The sequence below is a fragment of the Bos indicus x Bos taurus genome, chromosome 19 (assembly GCF_003369695.1).
Source record: "Bos indicus x Bos taurus breed Angus x Brahman F1 hybrid chromosome 19, Bos_hybrid_MaternalHap_v2.0, whole genome shotgun sequence".
NCBI lineage: Eukaryota > Metazoa > Chordata > Mammalia > Artiodactyla > Bovidae > Bos > Bos indicus x Bos taurus.
Window position 1 is genome coordinate 39,789,093 of NC_040094.1, and position 13,359 is coordinate 39,802,451.

Here is a 13,359-nt window from a genome sequence, read left to right on the forward strand (position 1 = left end):
TTACGTTTACTCCTCAATCTTTGAACAATCCCAAGATGAAGATGGAGATCCCAAGCTGCCAGAAATGCACGGAAAAATCAAGTGTCATCTTTTTCTGCAGAGCCCCCATCCTCTGGTCTTGCCCTCGCACCCTGCTCTACAGTCAGGGTATCCCAAGGTACCTTAAGAGGTGGCATCAGCCGTCAACCTGAGCACCAAGGCAGGACATGTAGAATTGCTCTAATTCAGTTTATCCCCTGAATGAAATCACCTCTAGTTTCTAGGAGGGTCTTCGGAATTTCAAGTTCTGTTCTAGAGCAGAGAGAACAGTTCGGATACAGCTGCAGTTCCCAGTAGAGTCCCCACCTGTGTCCCCCCATCCAGGTACCAAAGCAGGACACGCTTGACAGTTTTGCGTTTATTTCCAGAAAGTGATGAAGACAAAAGTACTATATCTGGACACCACTCTCTGTACAATAAATAGCCTCCCCTGTTCCCCAAAAAAGAAAAATGCATCCTTACATACAACCCCCTGTCCCCTTGGCAAGTCAGTGCTTCCTTTTTAAAATAAAAAAAATTATTTTATTTATTTATTTTTGGCTGTGCTGGGTCTTCAATGCTGTGCGGAGCTTTTCTCTACTTGCGGGGCTACTCTCTAGCTGTGGTATGTGGGTTTCTCGTTGAGGAGGCGTCTTTTGTTTCCGAGCACAGGCTCTAGGGCTCACTGGCTTCAGTAGTTGCGGCACATGGGCTCAGTATTTTCAGCTCCCGGGCTCCAGAACACAGGCTCAATAGTTGTGGTGCAGGGGCTTAGTTGCTCCATGGCATATGGGATCTTCCTGGATCAAGGATTAAACCCATGTCTTCTGCACTGTCAGGCAGATTCTTCACCACCGAGCCACTTGGGAAATCTCAAGACTTTGCTTCTTGAGTCATGCACAATCCCCACCCCCTTGCCAGCCCCTTCCCCGGGACTCCACTGAGGGTGGGGCTCAGGCCAGTTGTTCAAAGTCACTCGGGTCCTCTCCCTGACCCTGGCTAGCTGACTTACAAAATCCACATGTCTTTATTTCCATATCAGGGATTAACACACACACAAATGGAAATGCTGACAGTTACTCTACAGAGTGAGAGATCTGAGTCTCCAGCCGGGCCATCCCACTTGACCCTGATATCCCCACCCCCAACCCCAACCCGCAGAAGAGAGGAAGCTCTTTTGTGTCCCAGACCTTCCGTGGTCCATTTTATGTTCTCCAGCTGGGAACCCACAGCCAGAAGCAGCACCAGGTATATGACTGTAGTTGGGGCAGAGGAAGGGGCAGAGGACAGTCCTCGCAGGTTTCCCTGTGGGCCAGGAGACAGCAGGTGAACCTCAGAATCCTTCTTGGCCCCCCTCTTCCTCAACCAACTACAAAAGGCTGGGGACAGAAAAGGCTGGGGACGGCTCAGTCCTGAGTTTGTGGTGTGGTTGGTGTCACCAACCTAACGACGTTCTTCCTGTTCCTTTCACGTCATCTGCTCAATTGGGAAAATAGTTATAAAACTGGGCTTCAGTGTCCTTATCGAAAGGAGAAGGGGCCCCTGCAGGGGAGGAGCTGTCACCACTGGAAGGATAGGGGGACACACGCCTCCTCTTAGAGTCTCCTTCGCCCAGTCCCGAGTTGCTGGACTCTGGCCGGAGTGGGGTGATATCAGTCCACAGGGAGGGGGAGCCCTGCTCCTCTGGCCCCCGCCCCTCTGAGGCTCCAGGGCCAGGTTCCATGGGCAGAGTTCGCATGGAGCGGAACCAGTTGGCTGGGCCCACCTTGGGAGGGTACTGGGGGGCCACAGGCCAGCCCGCTCCAGGTGCCAGGACTTCCTGGCTTCGGTAGTAGGACATGGTGGGCCCGGGCGCGGAGGGCAGGAATGCAGGCTTCATGCTGACAGCTCGAAACTCGGCCTCATAGCTGTGGTCCCGGGGGGCTCCCAGCCAGTAAGTCTGGGGAACCACATCCTTGGCCTGGCCAGGAAGGTCGGGGTAGAAACGGCTGGAGATGGGATACTGGTTGGGGAGGAGAGGAGAATAATGGTCTCCCCCAAGCAGTTGACAGTTGGGTCCAGGCGGGGAGGGGACGCTGGTGTCAACGGATGCATACATGCTTTAAAAAAAAACAGGGGGCAAAAGACAGGGGGTCATGAGTAGAACTGGTCAGTTAGGAGCCTGCCTGCTGCACGACCCTCCCCATACCTCCTTCCTGACCTGCCCGCTGCCTTTTGCACCCACCGCACACTTCCCCACCGCAGAGGCAGAGAGGGGACTGAGCACTTGTCTGGAGTCCCAGTCCCAGACAGACAAGGAAGGCCTCTGTCAACACGAGTTGAACCCAGGGGCACTTACGACTCAAAGTTCTCCCGGAATCCTTTGGCAAAAGGGTTATTATCAATTTTCAGCTGAGTAATCTAGAGAGAAGGGAAACAGAGTCATCTGAGTGCTGAGTCTGAGGCTGAGGAACTTCCAAATTCACTCCCAAGAAGTCAAGGGGCCCTGTTCTTCCCTTCTTCCCACCCAACCCACTCAGGCTCAGCCTACCCTCGCCCAGGCAGCCCTCACCTCGGCATTCTGGTAGGCGGTCACGGCGATGAACTGGGTTTCTTGGAAAGTGAAGACGTGCGTGTTGCAGGCCGCCTCCGGCTCTCCATCGTTGACTTCGACAATGTGCAGCCGGGGCTGGTATTTATGGAGGGACTGAAGCACGATCATCTGAGGGGGGTGAGACGGCTGTGAGCGTGGGAGGAGGGAGTGCAAAGGAACCCTCCCCTCCCCCACCCCACCTATGGTCCACCCTATGGCCAAGCCACAAAGGGCCCTGAAGTCATTGTGACCATTCTTCTGCCCTGCCAACATGTAACTTTTCCCAAGTCTCCAACCTCCGTCCTGAACCTCCTCAGGGCACCAGTGCTATTCTCTTGCCTCCTTTCCTATCTCCAGATGTCCACTGTGACCAAAGTATTAGCACAAACAGGGCTTCTCAGGGAATAAGGGCACCTTTAATAGGCTTGCTCAACTCAAAGAAACTCTGCACCCGCTCCCTAAGACCACCAGTACTGACTCTGTACCCAATACTAGCGAGCACAGCCGGGATTTGGTGAAGAAACCCCCAGGCTGGGTTGGCCCACGTTGGCCTAAATGTGACCCCTGTCTGCCTTGAGATTCAGCTTCCTCTCAAAGTGGGTGGAAAAGAACCAGAGTCAGAGAGGGAGAGAAGTCACTCTCATAGAACAGAATCAGCCTGCAGGACCCACTGTGGCCTCAGGGACAGGGAAAGGTGGGGGGCTTTCCCGAGGGGAGGCGTCCCACCTGGGTCGCATTGTTGGAAGCCCCCTTGTTGTTCGTGAGCTTTAGTTTCCCGAATGACACCTCCTGGCGCATCCAGTGGGCTCCGGTGTTGGGGGAATCTGGATGGACATACTGGCGGTTCCCTGTGGACAGTTAATCTTTTTGGCATGCAGCCCCTGGGACCAGGTCCCTGGTCATGTGGGGCTTCCTTTGCCTGTTCCGAGAGGCGCGGCAAGAAGGAAGGAGGGGGAGGACAGCGGGGGCAGGATGGGGGAGGTGTGGGCAGAGGACCGAGCTGAAGACAGGATAGAGCAAAGTAGAAGAGATGACAGAATGAAAGTGAGAAGTGGGAGGGGAAGGGATGGGGTTGGGTGGAGTGGATGGGGTGGGGTGGAACTAGAGAACTAAATCCTAGGAGTCAGAGGCAGGGGGTTGGGGGTTCCTCTTGGCTCCACCAGGGGGCGCACAGTCTTAGAGAAAAATCATGCCCCCGGTTCCCAAGGAGGCACGTACCTGGCATGCTGCCCTCGGCCTTTCCACATTGCACCCACTTGCCGCTCTGATAACGCCAGTGGTGCTGGTCCACCAAGACCACGTCCACATACATCCGGTAATGGCTGTTGGGCTCCAGGCCAGCCACAGTAAATGACAGGAATGGGAACATCCGCCTGGGGAGAACAGAGAGACCCACCAATATCATCAGTCCCCAGTCCCCCAGACGGCCGTTCCCTATGCAAAGGAGGCCCATCAGCGGTGTGCTGGAGCCGGCTCCCGTCCTCACCAGAGCCAGCTGGGGAAGTCCAGGAAGTCTGCCAGCCAGGTGTTAGCAACAATTAAAAATTAAATCAGGACTTCCCTGGTGGTCCAGTGGTTAAGAATCCACCTGCCAATGCAGGGGACATGGTTCGATCCCTGGTCGGGGAAGATTCCACATGCCATAGGGCAATTAAGCCCATGAGCCACAACTATTAAGTCCTTCGAGCTCTAGAGCCTGAGCTCCACAACAAGGGAAGTCATTGCAATGAGAAGCTGCTTACAGAAATTAGAGAAGCAGTCCCCGCTGGTGGCAACTAGAGAAAGCCCGTGCAGCAATGAAGACCCAGCACAACCAAAAATAAATATCAATAAAAATTAAATCATATAAACTGCCATGAAATATATTACAAGTCAAGGTAATAAATACTCAAAAAAATCACTTCTCAATATTTTTTACTACACTCTACTATTATCTCTGCTTTTGAGATTGTTTATCGGTATAGTGGAGATATACTAGGTAATATTTGCCGCCTCACGTCTCTTCCCAACTCCAAGTTCAGTGATAACATGTGGGCAGCTTGCAAGCAGCCATTATAGGGGTATTTACCATGGAAATCAGCAAACACTAGGAAGCAGGGCTTTTAAAATTTTTTTTCTTTTTTTTTATATGAAACTTTTAGTATTTTATTCATTTTCATAGTTTTACAGTATTAGTAAAAATAATGACCATTATAAATAAGTATAAAATGGAAGTTGATGAAAAAATAACCCCAAGTCTTCCTTGACTCCCACCCTCCCACCAAAAAACTAGCTAGTATATGGCAAATATCCTTTTCACATATTATCTTTAGGCATATATTCACTTTGTAGTGGTGGATGGTTTAGTCACTAAGTCGTGTCTGACTCTTGTGATCCCATGGACTGTAGCCTGCCAGGCTCCTCTGTCCATGGTGTTTTCCAGGCAAGATTACTGGAGTGGGTTGCCATTTCCTTCTTCATAAAATTTTTTTTCTTTTTGAGTGTCAGTTGCTAACATTAGCTGCACACCCGTCTCTAGCCTTAGTTTGCTCCCTGGAGGGGAGCAAAGCCACAAGCCAGCCCCAGCACAGGCTGTTCCTAGTAGGTCTTCATCTCTGAGTTCCCCCAACCCTGGTCTGGCCTCAGACTGTCATCCATCCTCTCGCTGCGGCTCTCAGGGTGCTAACACACACCTAGCCCCAGAGCGGACACCCGCAGGCTTTCCCTACCCCGTCCTCCTGGGCCTGACGTCTGCAGTGCCACCTGCTCCAGGCCTGGATCTTCAGAGAAGTAGCTGAAGTCCTAGCCTGAGCTTTCTATCCACCTGGATGAGGGACTCTATTGAGCACAGTTCTCATGATCAAAGTCCTGGTTCCCAGGAAAAGTGGAGGAAGTTGGATTTGGGATGCTGTGCTATTGTGCTGAGTAACAGATTCAGAGGACTAAGCACTGCCGTACACAACCATCTCCATCACCTCCACCATCACCACCCCATCACCAACATCACTACAACCAGCACCTCCAGCATCACCATCACCATTACTACCACCACTACGATCATTACCTCCACTATCACTCCCCCAACCCCAACACCACATCAGTACAACCAGCACCTCCACCACCACCACCATCATTACAACCAATACCTCCACTATCAACATCACCATTACTACAACCAACACCTCCACCATCACCAGCATCACTATAAGGAACACCTCAATGATCACAACTCCCATCACCACCATCACTACAACCAGCACCTCTACCATCACCACCGCCTCTCCGGCTTAGCCTGTCTCTTCTAACTCAAGGAGGAAGAGCAGACTTTTTAAGATGGCAGAGTCAAACCCTCATCAGAATTGCTTTTCATTCCCACACACACTTCTCTCCTCCTCCTACAAGAAGCCCTGCAGGGTGGGAAGAAAGGCACTGGTCCATGAGTCAGGAAACCTGGGGGATTGAGTTCCAGGGGCCAAAGAACACTTTCAGGTGGATCCCAGTCTACAGTCCATAGGATCGCAAAGAACTGGACACAACTGAGCATGCACGTTCATGCACGTGCACACACACACACACACACACACACACACACACAGTCCCCAGAGGGTCCTAGAGCAACATCCCTAATAACCTTGGAAAGATCTCCCGGGAGAGTACTGTCACATTCCTGCCTTCCCCAGACTCTCCTGGGCTGAGAAAAAAGAAATTTACTGGCCCTATGGCCTTGGATAAGTTAATTCCTAAACCAAACCTCACTTTCTTCACCTATAAATGGAGATAACAATTCCTGTCCATTTTTCCTCTCAGAGCCGTTAAGAAGTTTGAAAGATGTGCAACTCAGCTCACTATCTCCCCTTTCCCACCCTCATCCCACCTTCTCCCAGGCCCAGAATGATCAAAACACTCTGGCCTGGCTGAAGAACCACAAGCAAGAGTCCAGAGTTCCGGTTTGAGGCCTTGGGTCCCAGGAGCTTAGCGTGCCAGTCAACTGGAGAAATCAAAGTTAGGGATGAGGCTTTGAGCAATCGAGAGTGAGAGAATATTTTCAACCCATCGCTACCACTAACTCATTTTGCAACAGTGGTCAGGTCATTCATGCCTCCTATATTGTACCCAGTTCCTATCCAGACATGTAGTAATAAAGAGAGAGAAGGGAACTTATTCATTGTGCCTCTACTTATGCAGCAGCCAGTTCACTGAAAAAGTCCTTTGAGGTACAACATGTTTTTTTTCCAATTTTATATCTGAAGAAAATGAGGCTCAGAGAAGTTTGGTGATGGCTTCTTGGTGGAAGCACAGAGCTGGAGTCTCCCGATGGCGGGCACATGCTATAGTCTCCACCGTCTCCTCCTGCTTCTTACTAGTAGAGGGAAAAGCAGGAGACACAAGAAGACTGGGGCAGGGTAGGGGAGAGGGAGAGGAGAAGGGAGGTCTCAACTTCACCCTAAAAATCTAGACTCACCACCAGCTGGGATTCCAAAATAGCCCTTGATTTACATGACGCTTTGCTGAGAAGGAAAAGGGAGTCTGGTGCCAATCTGAGGCCCTAGAAAAGACAGCTCACCACTCCTTAAGGACCATCCACCTTGAAATGATTCGCCGAGTCATTGTACCCCTTCCCCATCCTGAACACTTCCGACAATGCTCCAATTCGCAGTTATTAGGCACAAATGTAAAGGAGATGGTTTTTATCAGTCTGGGCTTCCCTGGTGGCTCAGACGGTAAAGAATCTGCCTGCAATGCAAGAGAGTTGGGTTTGATTCCCCGCTCGAGAAGATCCCCTGGAGAAGGAAACGGCAACCCACTCCAGTATTCTTGCCTGGAAAATCCCATAAACAGAGGAGCCTGGTGGGCTACAGTTCATGGGGTTGCAAAGAGTTGGACATGACTGAATGACTAACACTTTCATCAGGCATGTTCCCAAAATGTTTCAAAATTGATAATACCTAATTGCTATTGAACCTGCAGGATAATCGGTCCTTTCCTCCACTATCTGTGGGGGTGTAAATTGAAACCACTTTTGAGGAGGGTTTTTTTTTTTTTTTTTTGCCATGCTCCACGGGGAGTGGGGATTTTCCCCAACCAGGGATCAAACCCCCATGATCCCTGCAGTGGAAGTTTGGAGTCTTAACTACTGGACTGCCAGGGAAGTCTGAGGAGCATCTTCCGGCAATGTCTTTAGGGATCCAAATGCAAAACGCACCTGAGCATCAAGGGAGGGCCTCCTCCCACTAACCTCGGATCCATTGAACAGAAATCAGACGGCCACCAGCAAACAGGGGAAGAGAAAAAGCAAAACCATTTTCACCTATCCCACGAGAAATGAAGCCCATCGGCCCAAATTAAAGCAGGCTTAAAGCTAAAAATACTTTTTAAAGATCTAAAAAGTTCTTGGAGTTGGAATGTAGAGAAGAGAACACCAAAGGGCTGAGGCCTGCGATCAAGGATAATGCGGGACTGAAATTGTTTTACCAAGCCCTAACCTCGCACATACATACACAAATACAAATAGAGCTGCTTAACAATGGAGTTATCTTAATTATAATAATCAACTAATCACACCCAGAAAAGTGGGGATTGCCGGCAATTACTGCACACCCACACACCCACACACAGAGACAGCCGCCTAGCTCTTCCTCTGCTGAGAATGTCTACCATTGACTATCAGACAGGCTGCCTCCCAGAAACAACATGAGGCCGGGCAACATGAGTGCGCTTATCAGACCACAAACTCATAAACTTGAACTCCAAACCCTCCAGTCGGCCAGTCCATCTTCCTATTGTCCATTTCCCCTCCCAGTCCCATCTGAGCCGCCTGGCTCAGTCTCTGGACCCCAGAACCACCCCCAGCCCTCTCCCCATCCCATTCCTGCCGTGGAGGAGCGCATGACTGTGTGTCCAGTCCACACTGCGGGGTGGGTCTAGGGTGGGTAGGAGAGGAAGAATCTGGGAGGGAGGGAGTGAGTCAGCCCCAAGGCGAAAGGCTACAGGGCTGTGGGTGGGCCTGCTGGAAGGATTTTTCAAAAAGGAAGAAAGTCGTGGGTGATGTGGTGGTGACTGACAGATCACTGGAAACCATGGAGGGACAAGCCAGTCTGCCAGGGCAGGAGGACAGAAAGGGAGCTGTTTTCTGAGCCCGTCTTACTTTTCAGAAGCCAGTAGCAGAAGGAAATGGCCGCCGACTTCCCAGATCACTGGAGCCTAAGTTCACAGACCCGGGTGCCGAACTGGGGGCCGCGTGTCCTCGGTCTCCTCCACCCCACCCTGGGGCCCCTGAGGCCCGATCCAAGAGGAGGCCTCAAGGGAAATGGTGAGAGGCCACTGTCCCCTTCCAACAGCTCCAACCCACAAAGTGTCCGAAGCAGTCCGTCAGGACGGATTGAAAGCGTGAGGATTGCAAAACTGGAGCGCGCGCAAGCATACAAAACAATCAGGGAAATTTTATGATATTTAAGAATTTCTTTTCAGGTTTGCTAATGGTATTGCGTTTCTTTTTAAAAACCCATTTTTAGAGGTGCACAGATAACTACTTAAGGATGAAGTAATACAGTGTCTAGGATTTACTTACTAATTACGCTATCACTAACATAGTTTCAGACCAGAGGTATGGACGTTAACAGAGAAAGGAAAAGCAGAAACAGGATTGGACTAGTATCCACAGCTAGGTAATGGGTAGGTGGAGATCTGTTACATGTTTCTCTTCAGTTTTGTATATATTGGAATTTTTCATAATAAAGGAAATTAAGTGTGTGGGTTTAAATAAAAGAGAGACAACAAGGGACTTCCCTGGTGATTCAGTAGGTAAGACTCCAAGCTGCCTAGGCAGGGGGCTCAGGTTCAATCCCTAGTTAGGGAACTAAGATCCCACACACTGCACACGAGTGCAGGACAGCCAAAAGATAAAAAATTAAAATTAAAAAAAATGAAAGAGAGACAACACAATTGTCAAGGAGGATTATTCAGCAGGAATGTAAAGCAAAGAGGAGGTTGTAGATGTAAAGGAGACAACCAGTACAGCAATATGGACTGTACCGTACCCTAAGACCCACAGCCAGTCCTGCACCCCCAGATCCCTGAAGTTCTGCTGAAGCTCTGTCCACCCCAGCCCTCAAGACTGGAGGGGCAGGGGCCTGGCCACAAGTCTGTGGGGAGACCCCAGCAGGCCCCGGGGAGGGAAGCTTCCTGACCACTCAACGGAGTGGAGGCTTGAGTTTGGGTCTGCCGTGTGACCAAGCGAAACCCATCAGCCCCCCGCGCCTCAGCGCCCTCAGCTGCAGACGGGGAGGCTGCTTGGCCTACCTAGCGCAGTGAAATAATGGAAGTGAAAGCACGATGAATGCATCGAGGCCTTCGGACAGTGTTGGTGGCTGTTTTTACTCCTGGTCTTGGGGGAGCAGAGAAAGAAACACAGGCACATACCATCTGGGAGCTGGTGCCAGTTCTGCCAGCAATGGATGTGCTATGTGACCTCAGAAAAGTCTCTTTTACTGTCTCTAGCTCCATTTCCCTGTATGTCCAGGAAGAAGACAGAACAGGATCTTCTGGGTTCCCTCCAATTTAGACATGACAGCCTAGAAGCCTGGGCTGTGCCTAGGTGTACCCAGAAGGAGGCTAGGGTTGGGGGAGCAGAGAGGAATTATCAAATGGCCTAGAAGATGAAGGCCAGGCCATAAAAGAAAATGCCGTCTTTCCTGGGTTCATCCCTGAGAAAGAACAGTTCAGCAACTTGAAGCCCATTGTGATTGGTGGACAGGTCCCTCAATCCCAAGCCATCCCACAGAAATCATTCATCAGGACGGAAAAATGTTCCAGCAATGCCCAGATATTCAGTCTACCCTGAGGGATCTAGTTCTATGGCTCAGGCTGCCCTGAGCCCAGTGCATACAGGGTAGGGTTTGGGGCCGAGGGTGCTGCTTGAATGAATGTCAACCCTCTGGCCCAGCATGGCCTCTCCCCTCTCCCTTCCCGAGCCCCACACTTCCTATCTGCTCTTCAACACCTCTCGGGTCCACTGATGACACAGTCACTCCACACAGAGGCCCTCAGTAGTTCTCTAGCCACACAAAGCCCCCTTGGGAAGGGTGGCTGCACACTCTCACCCACCAGACACAGTCAGGGCCCACTCAGAGTGGAGTTTGCTACACAAATAACACACAAGCTGCAAGTTTCTCTTTCTTTCCCCACGTAGGAGACTCTCTCCGGAAGCAGCACCCTTGGCCCCAAAACCCTACCCTGCACACACTGGGCTCAGGGGAGCCTGAGCCACGGAACCAGGGGTTCCCCAGGGTGGACTGAATGTCTGAATCAGGGTAGGGCAGGCTTTCGGGGACAGGCCTTGAAGGGTCCAGAGAGTGGGACCGGCTGCCAGCTGGGACCCTTGAGGTAGCTTCACCTGCTCAGGCCCATTGACATCTGTGCCCTCAGGCAGGGACCGTGTGGGGAAGGAATCTGTGTCCTCTCCCACTCTACCATCTCCCTCCCCCCACCACACGCACACACCAGACACATGATCTCAAAGTAACTACCGGAAAGGAAACTTGGCGACTACGTCTCCATGTCACCAAATCCCAGTTTTACACGTCTCCCTCCCCCGGAGCTGACCTGTATACAACAGCAGCAAGGGCGCTGGGAGAGGTGGGCACAGAGAGCCCCTGAGATGAGGGCTGGTTTGTTGCCCGCTCCACTGCAAGACTCTGCCGTCCCCTCGGTTTCCCAGCACGTAGGGGCGAAGAGGTGCCCTGCTCTGTCAGACCCACAGCTCACACTCCCCCTGCGCCCTGGGTGTCCCCCACTCAGGCAGAGAGCGGCACACTAGTGCCTGGGGAAACCATAGGCACCCTCGCCCTAAACCAGGACCATGGCTCCCTGTGTCTCTCTCCTTCATCACTCATGGGTTTTGGTTTGCGCCTGTCGGTGCAATGTCTTGAGAGTAAACAACCCCCAGACTGTCCCCACCTCAACTCCCTCCTTCCCCTCAAGGCCTGAGCCAAAGCTGTGAGGGACACGGAGACACTAGCAAAGTCTCGACAGAAAAAAAAGAAGCGCGTCTCGGTCAGGGCAGGCAGGACGAAGGGGCTCCCATCGCTCGGCGCTCCGGCGCGCGCCTCACTCACCGTCCCTGCTTGGTGATGATCATCTCCGTCTGGTGCTGATTAAACTTGGACCACAACAGGTGGTTGTTGAGCGCAACTCTCAGCTTCCCCGACACCTCCAGCCCCGGCGGCAGTATATAGTCCTCGCGCGGCCCCGGGTAGAGTGTGGCGCGCGGGTCCGGAGCCGAGTAGGCGTCCCCGGGCTGGTAGCCCTCGGCGCCCGGCGTCGGCGGGAAGGGCTCGCTCGCCCCGGGGAAGCCGGCGGCCTGGGGCCGGGGCGGGTAGGAGTAGGCTCCGAGGTAGCGGCCTGGCGGGGCGGGCACCAGGGCGCCCCCGGCGTAGGGCGCCCCCAGGCTGGCACCCCCGCGACGGTCGGTCGCGTCCTGCGCGCCCGGCTCCGGGTAGTAGTAGCGGTTCTGCGGGTCGGCGCCTGGCGCCCGGCCCTCGTCGCTCGCCGGCATCGGCTCGGTGCCCGTTAGCATGTCTCCGCAGCCTAGCTCCACGATGCCCATCCGGGGCGGGCTGGCACCTTCCCGCGGGCCGTCGAGGACCGGCCCCTCTCCGCGCGGGGGCGGGCGCGGGGGTCGGCTGGGCAGAAGTGGGCGGGGGGCGGGGCGGGGGCCCTGGGGCTGGGGGAGGGGCGGGGCCCCACCGGAGCCCGGGCTCGGACGCCTGGGTCCTGCGCCCGCGTTTGGCGGGCGCGCGGCAGCTCCCGGGCTCCCTCTCCAGCGGGCCGCTGTCACTAGCGTCGCGGCGCCTTTGCTGTGGCTTTATGAAGCTCTCTCGGTCACCCCCCCCCCACCACCCCGCCACTTCGGCCCCGCCCCGCCTCACCCCGCCCCTCCTGGCTAATAACTCGGCAAATTCTACACGGTTGGTGAGGACTGTAGGGCCCCCACCGTGCAGAGCAGCGAGTCTCCGATGCGCCTTGTAGTTCACGCTCAAAGACTTTATGCTTTATGGGAGAGTCAACCCCTCCACGTGAAACGCCAGACTATTTCTCTCCTCTGGACCCTCATGGAAATTCCACCCGTCCTTGAAGCTTCAACTCAAAGGCTCCCTCCTACGGGAAGCCTTCGGTGATGACCCAGATGGGCTTACTCGCAGGCTCCGAGCTGCTTCGTCCATGGCCATGTGACAGATGTTCACTGATACTCGCTATGTGCCCAGGCTCCGTGCTGAGTGGCTTTGTGTGAAGTGTTGCGCTCTTCCTCTTTGCCAGAGGCCCAAGGGGGCTGTGTCCCATGAATCTGTTCCTTCAGCCCTAGGGCAGACATGGGATCTGGTGGGCAGCAAGAAGAGTTCCATCAAGCGAACTGCACAGCAGCAGCTGAGGGTTTGCGTGTGGGTGTGTCAGCCATGAGCACTGGAAGCAGCAGTGGACTGCCAGTGCTCAGAGTCCCAGGACTGGCTCTGACCACCACTCAGGTAAATGTGATCTGGGCAAGTCACTGCCTTTGCCTGAAAGTCAGCCTCAAGTCCCCTAGGCTACAGAAAACAAACTGATGCATTTTTCAGAGGGCCTGTGAGCCTTACATGAGAGGGGACACCTGGGCGGCACTTTACAGTCTATTATTATACCTGGATGGAAAAGCAGCTTTGAACAGACCCAGAGCCGGCTGACAGGAAGGAAACCCACCACATGTTCTGAAGGGCTGCCTTGGTGGTAGGACTCTGGGGGCTTGTCTTTCTCTGTTT

At 53.3% G+C, this 13,359-nt stretch overlaps 1 protein-coding gene across 1 annotated transcript; it reads right to left on the reverse strand.

Moving 5' to 3' along the window:
- Window positions 1-382: 382 nt before the first annotated feature.
- TBX21 (T-box 21) lies at window positions 383-12,262 on the reverse strand. Its single transcript, XM_027519056.1, has 6 exons — window positions 11,683-12,262; window positions 3,809-3,963; window positions 3,317-3,438; window positions 2,570-2,719; window positions 2,357-2,418; window positions 383-2,117 (listed from the first exon to the last, which is right to left on the reverse strand). Exons 1-6 carry the CDS (start codon window positions 12,171-12,173, stop codon window positions 1,499-1,501), a joined length of 1,599 nt encoding a protein of 532 aa, XP_027374857.1. The 5' UTR covers window positions 12,174-12,262; the 3' UTR covers window positions 383-1,498.
- Window positions 12,263-13,359: the final 1,097 nt, after the last annotated feature.